This window comes from Oncorhynchus clarkii, unplaced genomic scaffold (assembly GCF_045791955.1).
Source record: "Oncorhynchus clarkii lewisi isolate Uvic-CL-2024 unplaced genomic scaffold, UVic_Ocla_1.0 unplaced_contig_9009_pilon_pilon, whole genome shotgun sequence".
NCBI classification, from domain to species: domain Eukaryota; kingdom Metazoa; phylum Chordata; class Actinopteri; order Salmoniformes; family Salmonidae; genus Oncorhynchus; species Oncorhynchus clarkii.
In genome coordinates this window covers 295,969-313,070 of record NW_027261081.1, presented here as the reverse complement: position 1 = coordinate 313,070, position 17,102 = coordinate 295,969, and the positions used below count along the sequence as shown (strand labels likewise).

At 48.8% G+C, this 17,102-nt stretch overlaps 1 protein-coding gene across 1 annotated transcript in view; it reads right to left on the bottom strand.

Moving 5' to 3' along the window:
* The window catches only part of LOC139404682 (ELKS/Rab6-interacting/CAST family member 1-like), a 424,291-nt gene that overhangs the window by 215,260 nt on the left and 191,929 nt on the right, over nt 1–17,102 (bottom strand). The window contains exon 17 of the mRNA XM_071147289.1: nt 9,877–10,021. Within this exon, the coding sequence (XP_071003390.1) occupies nt 9,877–10,021 (145 nt within the window). The remainder of the gene's footprint in view (nt 1–9,876; nt 10,022–17,102) is intronic.

The window sequence follows — 17,102 nt, the reverse complement described above, 5'->3', positions numbered from 1 at the left end:
GATACTGAGTTAGGAAGGACGCCTGTATCTTTGTAGAGACTCTGGGAGTATTCATACTGAGTTAGGAAGGACGCCTGTATCTTTGTAGAGACTCTGGGAGTATTGATACTGAGTTAGGAAGGACGCCTGTATCTCTGTAGAGACTCTGGGAGTATTGATACACCATCCAAAAAGTCATTAATAACTCAACCATGATATATATATTTTTTTATCCATCTACCAATAGCTGCCCTTCTTTGTGAGGCATTGGAAAACCTCCCTCTGTGTGTGAAAGTCACTACTCGACTGAGGGACCTTACAAATAACTGTTTGTGTAGTCATTAAACAATCATGTTAAAACACTATAATTGCACACAGAGTCCATGCAACTTATTATGTGACTTATTAAGAACATGTTGAGTCCTGTACTTATTTAGGCTTGTCATAACAAACGGGTTGAACACGTATTGACTCAAGAGATTTCAGTTTATCATTTTTATTAATTTGTCAAATGTTCTAAAAATATAATTCCACTTTGACAATATGGGGTATTTTGTGGAGTACAGTTGCACAAATTCTCAATTTAATCTAATTTAAATTCAGGCTGTAACGAAACAAAATATGGAAAAAGTCAAGGGGTGTGAATACTTTCTGAAGGCACTGTATCTATTGCCATGTCCCCACAATGTTACCACACCCTAAATAAACATCCTGGAAACCATTTAAACAACAGACAACATGTGTTCTGGGAACGTTCTTGTATCATCAGGTGAATGTTTTTTGTATCATAAAAGAAACATGGTAGAATTATCTGCACAACTGGACAGTTTTTGTGTTTTGGGAACATATATTTTGCAATGTCCCCACAATGCTCTCACCAGAATGTTCCTACAAACAAATGAAACATTCTGGGAACCTTTAAAGAACAGGTTAAATGTGTTCTCAGAACTGTTCCTACAAACAAATTAAACATTCTGGGAACCTTTAAAGAACAGGTTAAATGTGTTCTGGGAACCTTTAAAGAACAGGTTAAATGTGTTCTCAGAACCTTTAAAGAACAGGTTAAATGTGTTCTCAGAACCTTTAAAGAACAGGTTAAATGTGTTCTGGGAACCTTTAAAGAACAGGTTAAATGTGTTCTCAGAACCTTTAAAAAACAGGTTAAATGTGTTCTCAGAACCTTTAAAGAACAGGTTAAATGTGTTCTTAGAACCTTTAAAGAACAGGTTAAATGTGTTCTCAGAACCTTTAAAGAACAGGTTAAATGTGTTCTCAGAACCTTTAAAGAACAGGTTAAATGTGTTCTTAGAACCTTTAAAGAACAGGTTAAATGTGTTCTCAGAACCTTTAAAGAACAGGTTAAATGTGTTCTCAGAACTGTTCCTACAAACAAATGAAACATTCTGGGAACCTTTAAAGAACAGGTTAAATGTGTTCTCAGAACTGTTCCTACAAACAAATGAAACATTCTGGGAACCTTTAAAGAACAGGTTAAATGTGTTCTGGGAACCTTTAAAGAACAGGTTAAATGTGTTCTGGGAACCTTTAAAGAACAGGTTAAATGTGTTCTGGGAACCTTTAAAGAACAGGTTAAATGTGTTCTCAGAACCTTTAAAGAACAGGTTCAATGTGTTCTGGGAACCTTTAAAGAACAGGTTCAATGTGTTCTGGGAACCTTTAAAGAACAGGTTCAATGTGTTCTCAGAACCTTTAAAGAACAGGTTAAATGTGTTCTGGGAACCTTTAAAGAACAGGTTAAATGTGTTCTCAGAACGTTCTTGCAAAATCAGGCAAATGTTTTATACAAACATTCTAGAATCATCACCATGACTGGACAGTTTTTGTTTTATGAGAAGATTTGCCGCAACCTAACAAATGTTCTGGGAAATTTTACAGAACCAATTTTGGTTTGCTGGGCCTCCTCCTTCCCTGTCCTACGTCAAACCCATTCGGAGAGACTGAGCTAACGATGGAACAACGGGTGTCATCTTTCCAAATCTGTTCTGCCTCCATCACACACAGGACATAAAGACATGCCTGAGGGTCGGGGCCAAACCCCTGGACTATATCAGAGGGGAGACTGGACCCAGAACCATGAGGCCACGAAGCCTCCATCAGGCCCAGTGATCGGTCTGAGTTTGGCCAGGGACAGAGGCACAATGCTGGGTTCGGTTTGGCAGGAGGAGTGGGGCCCCACTGGTGGAGGGAAGGTGGGCTGGAGGGGTGGAGAAATGGAGGGATGGAGGGGCCAGAGCAGGGGCATGTATAGTGTGTCCTCAGGCTGGGAGACGGGAGAGAAATGGAGAGACAGGGGGAGGCAGGGGGAAGGCAGGAAGAGACAGGGAGAGACGGGGGTGAGGATGGGGAGAGACAGGGGGAGGCTAGGGGGAGAGAGGAGGAAACAGGGAGGCGGGGGAGAGACAGAGGGAGGCTGGGGGGAGAGGGGAACACTAGGGGGGGACAGTGGGAGGCTAGGGGGAGAGAGAGGAAACGGGGGAGAGACAGGGGGAGACAGGGGGAGGCTGGGGAGAGACAGGGGGAGGCTAGGGGGAGACAGTGGGAGGCTGGGGAGAGACAGGGGAGGCTAGCGGGAGACAGTGGGAGGCTGGGGAAGAGAGGAGGAGACAGGGGGAGGCTGGGGGGGAGAGAGGAAACGGGGAGGCGGGGGAGAGACAGGGGGAGGCTAGGGGGAGGCTGGGGAGAGACAAGGGGAGGCTAGGGGGAGACAGTGGGAGGCTGGGGAAGAGAGGGGGAGACAGGGGGGAGAGGAGGAGACAGGGAGGCTGGGTGGTAGAGGAGGAGACAGGGGTAGGCTGGGGGGGAGATGAGGAGACAGGGGGAGGCTGGGGGAGACAGTGGGAGGCTGGGGAGAGACAGGGGGAGGCTAGGGGGAGACAGTGGGAGGCTGGGGGAGACAGGAGGGAGGCTGGGGAAGAGAGGAGGAGACAGGGGGGAGACGAGGAGACAGGGGGAGGCTGGGGGGGAGAGGAGGAGACAGGGAGGCTGGGGGGGAGAGGAGGAGACAGGGGGAGGCTGGGGGGAGACAGGGAGAGGCTGGGGAGAGAGAGGAGGAGAGAGGGGGAGGCTGGGGGGTAGAGGAGGAGACAGGGGGAGGCTGGGGGGGAGAGGAGGAGACAGGGGGAGGCTGGGGGGGAGAGGAGGAGACAGGGGGAGGCTGGGGGGTAGAGGAGGAGACAGGGGGAGGCTGGGGGAGACAGGGAGAGGCTGGGGAGAGAGAGGAGGAGAGAGGGGGAGGCTGTGGGGTAGAGGAGGAGACAGGGGGAGGCTGGGGGGAAGAGGAGGAGACAGGGGGAGGCTGGGGGGAGACAGGGAGAGGCTGGGGAGAGAGAGGAGGAGAGAGGGGGGAGGCGGGGGAGAGTCTGCTGTATCGCAAAATTACCAGCAGGGACTGTTGACTTGGATGAAGAGGTTCACTCTAACCACAGCATGTGAACCAACGCTGAGCAAGCACACACACACACACACACACACACTACTGAACGTCATTGACCAGGATGGAAAGGCATATCCGACATCCAACCCAATGAGCAATAACAACAGAAAGGAAACCCAGAACAGAGGACGGACAGAGGCTTGAGACAGAACATGAGAGAAAGACAGACTGAGAAAACAGTGAAACCACAGCAACGTGGGGGTTGTCCCAATGACGACTCATGAATAATAACAGCCTGTGTTCCATGTGCGTCCCTAATGGCACCCTATAGTGCCTAGGGGGACTGGTACAAACGAGTGCACTATAAAGGCGATAGGGTGCTATTTGTTGGCGCAGAAATAAACTAACTATCCTCTGGTGGAGCTTTGTACTGTAACACAACCTGGAGAGATGGACTGAAGGGTACAACACACACACACACACACACACACACTACCTGGAGAGAAGGACTGAAGGGTACAACACACACACACACACTACCTGGAGAGATGGACTGAAGGGTACAACACACACACACACACACACACACTACCTGGAGAGATGGACTGAAGGGTACAACACACACACACACACACACTACCTGGAGAGATGGACTGAAGGGTACAACACACACACACACACACACACACACACACACACTACCTGGAGAGATGGACTGAAGGGTACAACACACACACACTACCTGGAGAGATGGACTGAAGGGTACAACACACACACACACACACTACCTGGAGAGATGGACTGAAGGGTACAACACACACACACACACACACTACCTGGAGAGATGGACTGAAGGGTACAACACACACACACACACTACCTGGAGAGATGGACTGAAGGGTACAACACACACACACACACACACTACCTGGAGAGATGGACTGAAGGGTACAACACACACACACTACCTGGAGAGATGGACTGAAGGGTACAACACACACACACACTACCTGGAGAGATGGACTGAAGGGTACAACACACACACACACACACACACTACCTGGAGAGATGGACTGAAGGGTACAACACACACACACTACCTGGAGAGATGGACTGAAGGGTACAACACACACACACACACACTACCTGGAGAGATGGACTGAAGGGTACAACACACACACACACACTACCTGGAGAGATGGACTGAAGGGTACAACACACACACACACACACACACACACACACACACACACTACCTGGAGAGATGGACTGAAGGGTACAACACACACACACACACTACCTGGAGAGATGGACTGAAGGGTACAACACACACACACACACACACACTACCTGGAGAGATGGACTGAAGGGTACAACACACACACACTACCTGGAGAGATGGACTGAAGGGTACAACACACACACACACACTACCTGGAGAGATGGACTGAAGGGTACAACACACACACACACACTACCTGGAGAGATGGACTGAAGGGTACAACACACACACACACTACCTGGAGAGATGGACTGAAGGGTACAACACACACACACTACCTGGAGAGATGGACTGAAGGGTACAACACACACACACACACTACCTGGAGAGATGGACTGAAGGGTACAACACACACACACTACCTGGAGAGATGGACTGAAGGGTACAACACACACACACACACTACCTGGAGAGATGGACTGAAGGGTACAACACACACACACACACTACCTGGAGAGATGGACTGAAGGGTACAACACACACACACACACACACACACACTACCTGGAGAGAAGGACTGAAGGGTACAACACACACACACACACTACCTGGAGAGATGGACTGAAGGGTACAACACACACACACACACACACACACTACCTGGAGAGATGGACTGAAGGGTACAACACACACACACACACACACTACCTGGAGAGATGGACTGAAGGGTACAACACACACACACACACACACACACACACACACACACACACACACTACCTGGAGAGATGGACTGAAGGGTACAACACACACACACTACCTGGAGAGATGGACTGAAGGGTACAACACACACACACACACACTACCTGGAGAGATGGACTGAAGGGTACAACACACACACACACACACACACACTACCTGGAGAGATGGACTGAAGGGTACAACACACACACACACACTACCTGGAGAGATGGACTGAAGGGTACAACACACACACACACACACACTACCTGGAGAGATGGACTGAAGGGTACAACACACACACACTACCTGGAGAGATGGACTGAAGGGTACAACACACACACACACACTACCTGGAGAGATGGACTGAAGGGTACAACACACACACACACACACACACTACCTGGAGAGATGGACTGAAGGGTACAACACACACACACTACCTGGAGAGATGGACTGAAGGGTACAACACACACACACACACACTACCTGGAGAGATGGACTGAAGGGTACAACACACACACACACACTACCTGGAGAGATGGACTGAAGGGTACAACACACACACACACACACACACACACACACACACTACCTGGAGAGATGGACTGAAGGGTACAACACACACACACACACTACCTGGAGAGATGGACTGAAGGGTACAACACACACACACACACACACACTACCTGGAGAGATGGACTGAAGGGTACAACACACACACACTACCTGGAGAGATGGACTGAAGGGTACAACACACACACACACACACTACCTGGAGAGATGGACTGAAGGGTACAACACACACACACACTACCTGGAGAGATGGACTGAAGGGTACAACACACACACACACACTACCTGGAGAGATGGACTGAAGGGTACAACACACACACACACACTACCTGGAGAGATGGACTGAAGGGTACAACACACACACACACACACACTACCTGGAGAGATGGACTGAAGGGTACAACACACACACACACACACACACACACACACACACACACACACTACCTGGAGAGATGGACTGAAGGGTACAACACACACACACACACACACACTACCTGGAGAGATGGACTGAAGGGTACAACACACACACACTACCTGGAGAGATGGACTGAAGGGTACAACACACACACACACACTACCTGGAGAGATGGACTGAAGGGTACAACACACACACACTACCTGGAGAGATGGACTGAAGGGTACAACACACACACACACACTACCTGGAGAGATGGACTGAAGGGTACAACACACACACACACACTACCTGGAGAGATGGACTGAAGGGTACAACACACACACACACACTACCTGGAGAGATGGACTGAAGGGTACAACACACACACACACACACACACTACCTGGAGAGATGGACTGAAGGGTACAACACACACACACACACACACACACACACACACACACTACCTGGAGAGATGGACTGAAGGGTACAACACACACACACACACTACCTGGAGAGATGGACTGAAGGGTACAACACACACTACCTAGCTAACACCAGGGATTATCACTGTACTAAGTTTCTCTCAGACCACTAATGAGAGGGTGGGCCCAGTCTCCACCCTGTACCCCCTCCACCCACCATGGTCAGACCGGGTCAAACCAAAGTGTCTGTGATGTTCAGGGAGGGTGTGTGTGTGTTTCTTTAGCTGTACAGTTCTGGGTTCTGGTTTCGCTGGTTTCTAGTGGGCTCTAGAAGGTTCTGGTTTCGCTGGTTTCTAATGGGCTCTAGAAGGTTCTGGTTTCACTGGTTTCTAATGGGCTCTAGAAGGTTCTGGTTTCGCTGGTTTCTAATGGGCTCTAGAAGGTTCTGGTTTCTAGTGGGCTCTAGAAGGTTCTGGTTTCGCTGGTTTCTAGTGGGCTCTAGAAGGTTCTGGTTTTGCTGGTTTCTAGTGGGCTCTAGAAGGTTCTGGTTTCGCTGGTTTCTAATGGGCTCTAGAAGGTTCTGGTTTCTAGTGGGCTCTAGAAGGTTCTGGTTTCACTGGTTTCTAGTGGGCTCTATAAGGTTCTGGTTTCTAGTGGGCTCTAGAAGGTTCTGGTTCATAGGTTCATGTCACTACATATTTTCACATCTTGTAAATTCCTTCCCCTCTATAACAACCTGACCGGCTACAGACAGTTGAATTTCTCCTACGAACGCAGCCCACTCTATCCCTCCACCCTTCCGTCTAAACCTCCCTCCATCCCTTTATCCATCTGCCCAAAAACCACAATGGGGGAACGGAAAGGAGGTCATGGGAGTGGTGGAGGGAGTAGGAGAGGGGGAGGTGAGGGCGGTTTGGGAGCAGGAAGCTGATTCGCCCATTTTACCTGAGAGGAATCGCAGATATTCTCAAATGAGGAATCAGAGCAGGCTTTAAAGGACAGAGAAGAGAGGACAGAGAGGACGGAGAGGACGGAGAGGACAGAGAGGACGGAGAGGATGGAGAGGACAGAGAGGATGAAAGGACAGAGAGGACGGAGAGGATGGAGAGGACAGAGAGGACGGAGAGGACGGAGAGGACAGAGAGGACGGAGAGGACGGAGAGGACGGAGAGGACGGAGAGGATGGAGAGGACAGAGAGGACGGAGAGGACGGAGAGGACGGAGAGGACGGAGAGGACGGAGAGGACGGAGAGGACAGAGAGGACAGAGAGGACGGAAAGGACGGAGAGGACGGAAAGGACGGAGAGGACAGAGAGGACAAATAGGAAAGAGAGGACAGAGAGGACAAATAGGAAAGAGAGGATGGAGAGGACAGAGAGGACGGAGAGGACGGAGAGGACAGAGAGGACAGAGAGGACAGAGAGGATGGAGAGGACAGAGAGGACAAATAGGAAAGAGAGGACAGAGAGGACGGAGAGGACGGAGAGGACAGAGAGGACAAATAGGAAAGAGAGGACGGAGAGGACAGAGAGGACAGAGAGGACAAATAGGAAAGAGAGGACGGAGAGGACAGAGAGGACAAATAGGAAAGAGAGGACAGAGAGGACAAATAGGAAAGAGAGGATGGAGAGGACAGAGAGGACGGAGAGGACAGAGAGGACAGAGAGGACGGAGAGGACAGAGAGGACAAATAGGAAAGAGAGGACAGAGAGGACGGAGAGGACGGAGAGGACAGAGAGGACAAATAGGAAAGAGAGGACGGAGAGGACAGAGAGGACAGAGAGGACAAATAGGAAAGAGAGGACGGAGAGGACGGAGAGGACAGAGAGGACAAATAGGAAAGAGAGGACAGAGAGGACAAATAGGAAAGAGAGGACGGAGAGGACAGAGAGGACAAATAGGAAAGAGAGGACGGAGAGAACGAGAAACAGAATGATGGAGAAAATGAGAGAGAGGGGGAGGAGACAGAAACGTTTGTTCTACAATGAGGCCTCTACACCCTTAGAAAGAAATTACTATCTGGTTCCACGTAGAACCCTTTTGTGTTCCAAGTAGAACCCTCTGTGGGGACACACACACACACACACACACACACACACACACAAATGGTTCTACCTAGAACCAAAAAGGGTTGTCCTATGGGGACAGAGTGTACACAGCCTTCACACATCATCAGACAGAGTGTACGCAGCCTTCACACATCATCAGACAGAGTGTACACAGCCTTCACACATCATCAGACAGAGTGTACGCAGCCTTCACACATCATCAGACAGAGTGTACACAGCCTTCACACATCATCAGACAGAGTGTACACAGCCTTCACACATCATCAGACAGAGTGTACGCAGCCTTCACACATCAGACAGAGTGTACACAGCCTTCACACATCATCAGACAGAGTGTACACAGCCTTCACACATCATCAGACAGAGTGTACACAGCCTTCACACATCATCAGACAGAGTGTACGCAGCCTTCACACATCATCAGACAGAGTGTACGCAGCCTTCACACATCATCAGACAGAGTGTACACAGCCTTCACACATCATCAGACAGAGTGTACACAGCCTTCACACATCATCAGACAGAGTGTACGCAGCCTTCACACATCATCAGACAGAGTGTACACAGCCTTCACACATCATCAGACAGAGTGTACGCAGCCTTCACACATCATCAGCCAGAGTGTACACAGCCTTCACACATCATCAGACAGAGTGTACACAGCCTTCACACATCATCAGACAGAGTGTACACAGCCTTCACACATCATCAGACAGAGTGTACGCAGCCTTCACACATCATCAGACAGAGTGTACACAGCCTTCACACATCATCAGACAGAGTGTACACAGCCTTCACACATCATCAGACAGAGTGTACGCAGCCTTCACACATCATCAGACAGAGTGTACACAGCCTTCACACATCAGACAGTGTACACAGCCTTCACACATCATCAGACAGAGTGTACGCAGCCTTCACACATCATCAGACAGAGTGTACACAGCCTTCACACATCATCAGACAGAGTGTACACAGCCTTCACACATCATCAGACAGAGTGTACACAGCCTTCACACATCATCAGACATGCAGTGATGTTGTGGAGATGGAGGGAACAAGAGAAACACCTCTCTCACCTTGACGTGTTGAGAGCTCTCATTGAGGTTGTCCTCTCTCTTCCTGACCTCCTGCACCAGCTGGGCGTTCTTACTCTTCTCCACCTGCTCCTTATGTTTCAGGTGGGCCACCGTCTTAGTCTGGTCCTTCACCTGTCTGGAGAGATACAGGGGAGAGGACAGTTAGATAACATACAGACTACACTAGTCCTAACACCTGTCTGGAGAGATACAGGAGAGAGGACAGTTATATAACATACAGACTACACTAGTCCTAACACCTGTCTGGAGAGATACAGGGGAGAGGACAGTTATATAACATACAGACTACACTAGTCCTAACACCTGTCTGGAGAGATACAGGAGAGAGGACAGTTATATAACATACAGACTACACTAGTCCTAACACCTGTCTGGAGAGATACAGGGGAGAGGACAGTTATATAACATACAGACTACACTAGTCCTAACACCTGTCTGGAGAGATACAGGGGGAGAGGACAGTTATATAACATACAGACTACACTAGTCCTAACACCTGTCTGGAGAGATACAGGGGAGAGGACAGTTATATAACATACAGACTACACTAGTCCTAACACCTGTCTGGAGAGATACAGGAGAGAGGACAGTTATATAACATACAGACTACACTAGTCCTAACACCTGTCTGGAGAGATACAGGGGAGAGGACAGTTATATAACATACAGACTACACTAGTCCTAACAGCTGTCTGGAGAGATACAGGGGGAGAGGACAGTTATATAACATACAGACTATACTAGTCCTAACACCTGTCTGGAGAGATACAGGGGAGAGGACAGTTATATAACATACAGACTACATTAGTCCTAACACCTGTCTGGAGAGATACAGGAGGAGAGGACAGGTATATAACATACAGACTACACTAGTCCTAACACCTGTCTGGAGAGATACAGGAGGAGAGGACAGGTATATAACATACAGACTACACTAGTCCTAACACCTGTCTGGAGAGATACAGGAGAGAGGACAGTTATATAACATACAGACTACACTAGTCCTAACACCTGTCTGGAGAGATACAGGAGAGAGGACAGTTATATAACATACAGACTACACTAGTCCTAACACCTGTCTGGAGAGATACAGGAGAGAGAGGGGAGTGAACATAGCCTTGCTATTGAGAAAGGCCGCCGTAGACAGACATGGCTCTCAAGAGAAGACTATGTGCTCACTGCCCACAAAATGAGGTGGAAACTGAGCTGCACTTCCTAACCTCCTGCCAAATGTATGACCATATCAGATACACATATTTCCCTCAGATTACACAGATCCACAAAGAATTAGAAAACAAATCAAATTTTGATAAACTCCCATATCTACTGGGTGAAATACCACAGTGTGCATCACAGCAGCAAGATTTGTGACCTGTTGTCACAAGAAAAGGTCAACCAGTGAAGAACAAACACCATTGTAAATACAACCCATATTTATGTTTATTTATTTTCCATTTTGTACTTTAACCATTTGTACATTGTTACAACACTGTATAAAGACATAATATGACATTTGTAATGTCTTTATTCTTTTGGAACTTCTGTGAGTGTAATGTTTACTGTTCATTTTTATTGTTTATTTCAGTTTTGTATATTATCTACCTCACTTGCTTTGGCAATGTTAACACATGTTTCCCATGCCAATAAAGCCCCTTGAATTGAATGTAATTGAGAGGAGAGGTCTGGTGCTCCTCCAAAGCCCATTACAGAGGAACAAGGTGATATGAAGTGGAACAGTGGAACAGGGCTGAGAGGAACAGGGCTGAGTGGAACAGGGCTGAGTGGAACAGTGGAACAGGGCTGAGTGGAACAGTGGAACAGGGCTGAGAGGAACAGGGCTGAGAGGAACAGGGCTGAGAGGAACAGGGCTGAGTGGAACAAGGCTGAGTGGAACAGGACTGAGAGGAACAGGGCTGAGAGGAACAGGGCTGAGTGGAACAGGGCTGAGAGGAACAGGGCTGAGTGGAACAGGGCTGAGAGGAACAGGGCTGAGTGGAACAGGACTGATGGGAACAGGGCTGAGAGGAACAGGGCTGAGAGGAACAGGGCTGAGAGGAACAGGGCTGAGTGGAACAGGGCTGAGAGGAACAGGGCTGAGTGGAACAGGGCTGAGTGGAACAGGGCTTAATGTAACAGGGCTGATGGGAACAGGGCTGAGTGGGGCCAACACATACCTGTTATAGCACCTGATCACTCAAGACTACAGGAGGGTGTGTGCTTAGGACAAGTACACACACACACACACACACACACACATATACACACACACACACACACACACACACACACACACACACACAGGCCTAGCAGACAAAATGTCCAGACACAGACAAAACCCACAGTATCAGCTCTAACTGGGGACATAGAATATGCTGCAGTGTAGAGAGAAGAGCCCAGTCCAGTCCAGTCTAGTCTAGTCCAGTCTAGTTTAGCCCAGCCCAGTCCAGTCCAGCCCAGTCTAGTCTAGTCCAGTCTAGCTCAGCCCAGTCCAGTCTAGTCCAGTCCAGACATCTGCCCAGCCCAGGCCAGTCCAGTCCAGTCTAGTCCAGCTCAGCCAAGTCCAATCCAGACATTCCCCCAGTCCAGTCTAGTCCAGTCTAGTCCAGTCCAGTCCAGACATTCCCCCAGTCCAGCTCAGTCCAGTCCAGTCTAGTCCAGTCCAGTCCAGACATTCCCCCAGTCCAGCTCAGTCCAGTCCAGTCTAGTCTAGTCCAGTCCAGTCCAGACATTCCCCCAGTCCAGCTCAGTCCAGTCCAGTCTAGTCCAGTCCAGACATTCCCCCAGTCCAGCTCAGACAAAGTCCAGTCTAGTCCAATCCAGTCCAGTCTAGTCCAGTCCAGACATTCCCCCAGTCCAGTGTAGTCCAGTCCAGACATTCCGCCTGCCCAGTCCATTCTGTACCACTAGTTGTTGTTAGAGGAGCTGGGTATGTGTGTGTGGGTGTGTGTGTATGAGAGTGTGTGGGGGTATGAGTGTGAGTGTGTGTGTGTATGAGTGTGTGTGTGTACCTGCGTGCAGAATGGTGTCAGCAACTCACAGAGGGAACACAGAGACTAGACCAATGTAGATGGGCAGAGATGATACAATGCTGTGTCTGGGTCTCACAGGGAGAACAGAACTGGGTCTCACAGGGAGAACAGAACTGGGTCTCACAAAGAGAACAGAACTGGGTCTCACAGGGAGAACAGAAATGGGTCTCACAGGGAGAACAGAAATGGGTCACACAGGGAGAACTGGGTCTCACAGGGAGAACAGAACTGGGTCTCACAGGGAGAACAGAACTGGGTCTCACAGGGAGAACAGAACTGGGTCTCACAGGGAGAACATAACTGGGTCACACAGGGAGAACTGGGTCTCACAGGGAGAACAGAACTGGGTCTCACAGGGAGAACAGAACTGGGTCTCACAGGGAGAACTGGGTCTCACAGGGAGAACAGAACTGGGTCTCACAGGGAGAACAGAACTGGGTCTCACAGGGAGAACAGAAATGGGTCACACAGGGAGAACTGGGTCTCACAGGGAGAACAGAAATGGGTCACACAGGGAGAACTGGGTCTCACAGGGAGAACAGAACTGGGTCTCACAGGGAGAACAGAACTGGGTCTCACAGGGAGAACAGAAATGGGTCACACAGGGAGAACTGGGTCTCACAGGGAGAACAGAACTGGGTCACACAGGGAGACCAGAACTGGGTCTCACAGGGAGAACAGAACTGGGTCTCACAGGGAGAACAGAACTGGGTCACACAGGGAGAACAGAACTGGGTCACACAGGGAGAACAGAACTGGGTCTCACAGGGGGAACTGGGTCTCACAGGGAGAACATAACTGGGTCGCACAGGGAGAACAGAACTGGGTCACACAGGGAGAACAGAACTGGGTCTCACAGGGAGAACAGAACTGGGTCACACAGGGAGAACAGAACTGGGTCTCACAGGGAGAACATAACTGGGTCACACAGGGAGAACTGGGTCTCACAGGGAGAACAGAACTGGGTCTCACAGGGAGAACAGAATTGGGTCTCACAGGGAAAACAGAACTGGGTCTCACAGGAAGAACAGAACTGGGTCTCACAGGGAGAACTGGGTCTCACAGGGAGAACTGGGTCTCACAGGAAGAACAGAACTGGGTCTCACAGGGAGAACTGGGTCTCACAGGAAGAACAGAACTGGGTCTCACATGGAGAACAGAACTGGGTCACACAGGGAGAACAGAACTGGGTCTCACAGGGAGAACAGAACTGGGTCACACAGGGAGAACAGAACTGGGTCTCACAGGGAGAACAGAACTGTCTGTTTAATGATCCAGTCATTTGAATGATGTAAAGCATATATTTCTCTAAGTGGACGATCAATAACTTACAGTAGAGTTGGAATGGCAAACACATTGCATGTCTGTATGTTCATGAGTGTGTGTGTGTGTGTGTATGTGTGTGTGTGTGTGTGCGTGTGTGTGTGTGTGTGTGTGCGTGTGCGTGTGTGTGTGTATAACAGGTCATAAATATCCAGGAATGTTCAAACTTGGTGTTTCCAACCCGGTCAGCCATCTGCTTGGCTACAGAGCAGTTTCCCAATGAACAACTGGCCCCCCTTATTCTCTACAGACAGTCTCCTGGACTGAGTCCCTAATGACACCCTGTCCTCTATATAGTGCACTTGTCATGACCAGAACCCTATGATATGAAGGGAGTAGAGTGAACAGAACCCTATGGTATGAAGGATGAACAGAACCCTATGGTATGAAGGGTATAGAGTGAACAGAACCCTATGGTATGAAGGATGAACAGAACCCTATGGCATGAAGGGATTAGAGTGAACAGAACCCTATGGTATGAAGGGTGAACAGAACCCTATGGTATGAAGGGAGTAGAGTGAACAGAACCCTATGGTATGAAGAGAGTAGAGTGAACAGAATCCTATGGTATGAAGGATGAACAGAACCCTATGGTATGAAGGGTGAACAGAACCCTATGGTATGAAGGGAGTAGAGTGAACAGAACCCTATGGTATGAAGAGAGTAGAGTGAACAGAATCCTATGGTATGAAGGATGAACAGAACCCTATGGTATGAAGGGTGAACAGAACCCTATGGTATGAAGGGAGTAGGGTGAACAGAACCCTATGGTATGAAGGGTGAACAGAACCCTATGGTATGAAGGGTGAACAGAACCCTATGGTATGAAGGGAGTAGAGTGAACAGAACCCTATGGTATGAAGGGTGAACAGAACCCTATGGTATGAAGAGAGTAGAGTGAACAGAATCCTATGGTATGAAGGATGAACAGAACCCTATGGTATGAAGGGAGTAGGGTGAACAGAACCCTATGGTATGAAGGGTGAACAGAACCCTATGGTATGAAGGGTGAACAGAACCCTATGGTATGAAGGGAGTAGAGTGAACAGAACCCTATGGTATGAAGGGTGAACAGAACCCTATGGTATGAAGGATGAACAGAACCCTATGGTATGAAGGGAGTAGGGTGAACAGAACCCTATGGTATGAAGGGAGTAGGGTGAACAGAACCCTATGGTATGAAGGATGAACAGAACCCTATGGTATGAAGGATGAACAGAACCCTATGGTATGAAGGGTGAACAGAACCCTATGGTATGAAGGGAGTAGGGTGAACAGAACCCTATGGTATGAAGGGAGTAGGGTGAACAGAACCCTATGGTATGAAGGATGAACAGAACCCTATGGTATGAAAGGTGAACAGAACCCTATGGTATGAAGGGTGAACAGAACCCTATGGTATGAAGGGAGTAGAGTGAACAGAACCCTATGGTATGAAGGGAGTAGAGTGAACAGAACCCTATGGTATGAAGGGTGAACAGAACCCTATGGTATGAAGGGTGAACAGAACCCTATGGTATGAAGGGTGAACAGAACCCTATGGTATGAAGGGTGAACAGAACCCTATGGTATGAAGGGTGAACAGAACACTATGGTATGAAGGGTGAACAGAACCCTATGGTATGAAGGGAGTAGAGTGAACAGAACCCTATGGTATGAAGGGTGAACAGAACCCTATGGTATGAAGGGTGAACAGAACCCTATGGTATGAAGGGAGTAGGGTGCACAGAACCCTATGGTATGAAGGGTGAACAGAACCCTATGGCATGAAGGGAGTAGGCTGAACAGAACCCTATGGTGTGAAGGATGAACAGAACCCTATGGTATGAAGGGAGTAGAGTGAACAGAACCCTATGGTATGAAGGGTGAACAGAACCCTATTGTATGAAGGGTGAACAGAACCCTATGGTATGAAGGGAGTAGAGTGAACAGAACCCTATGGTATGAAGGGTGAACAGAACCCTATGGTATGAAGGGTGAACAGAACCCTATGGTATGAAGGGTGAACAGAACCCTATGGTATGAAGGGTGAACAGACCCCTATGGTATGAAGGGAGTAGAGTGAACAGAACCCTATGGCATGAAGGGAGTAGGGTGAACAGAAACCTATGGTATGAAGGGTGAACAGAACCCTATGGTATAAAGGGTGAACAGAACCCTATGGTATGAAGGGTGAACAGAACCCTATGGTATGAAGGGTGAACAGAACCCTATGGAATGAAGGGTGAACAGAACCCTATGGTATGAAGGGTGAACAGAACCCTATGGTATGAAGGGAGTAGAGTGAACAGAACCCTATGGTATGAAGGGTGAACAGAACCCTATGGTATTAAGGGTGAACAGAACCCTATGGTATGAAGGGAGTAGGGTGCACAGAACCCTATGGTATGAAGGGTGAACAGAACCCTATGGTATGAAGGGAGTAGGGTGAACAGAACCCTATGGTATGAAGGGTGAACAGAACCCTATGGCATGAAGGGAGTAGCGTGAACAGAACCCTATGGTATGAAGGGTGAACAGAACCCTATGGCATGAAGGGAGTAGGGTGAACAGAACCCTATGGTATGAAGGGTGAACAGAACCCTATGGTATGAAGGGTGAACAGAACCCTATTGTATGAAGGGTGAACAGAACCCTATGGTATGAAGGGTGAACAGAACCCTATGGTATGAAGGGAGTAGAGTGAACAGAACCCTATGGTATGAAGGGAGTAGAGTGAACAGAACCCTATGGTATGAAGGGTGAACAGAACCCTATGGTATGAAGGGTGAACAGAACCCTATGGTATTAAGGGAGTACAGTACACAACCATCACAACCAACACAACCAACACAACACAACCAA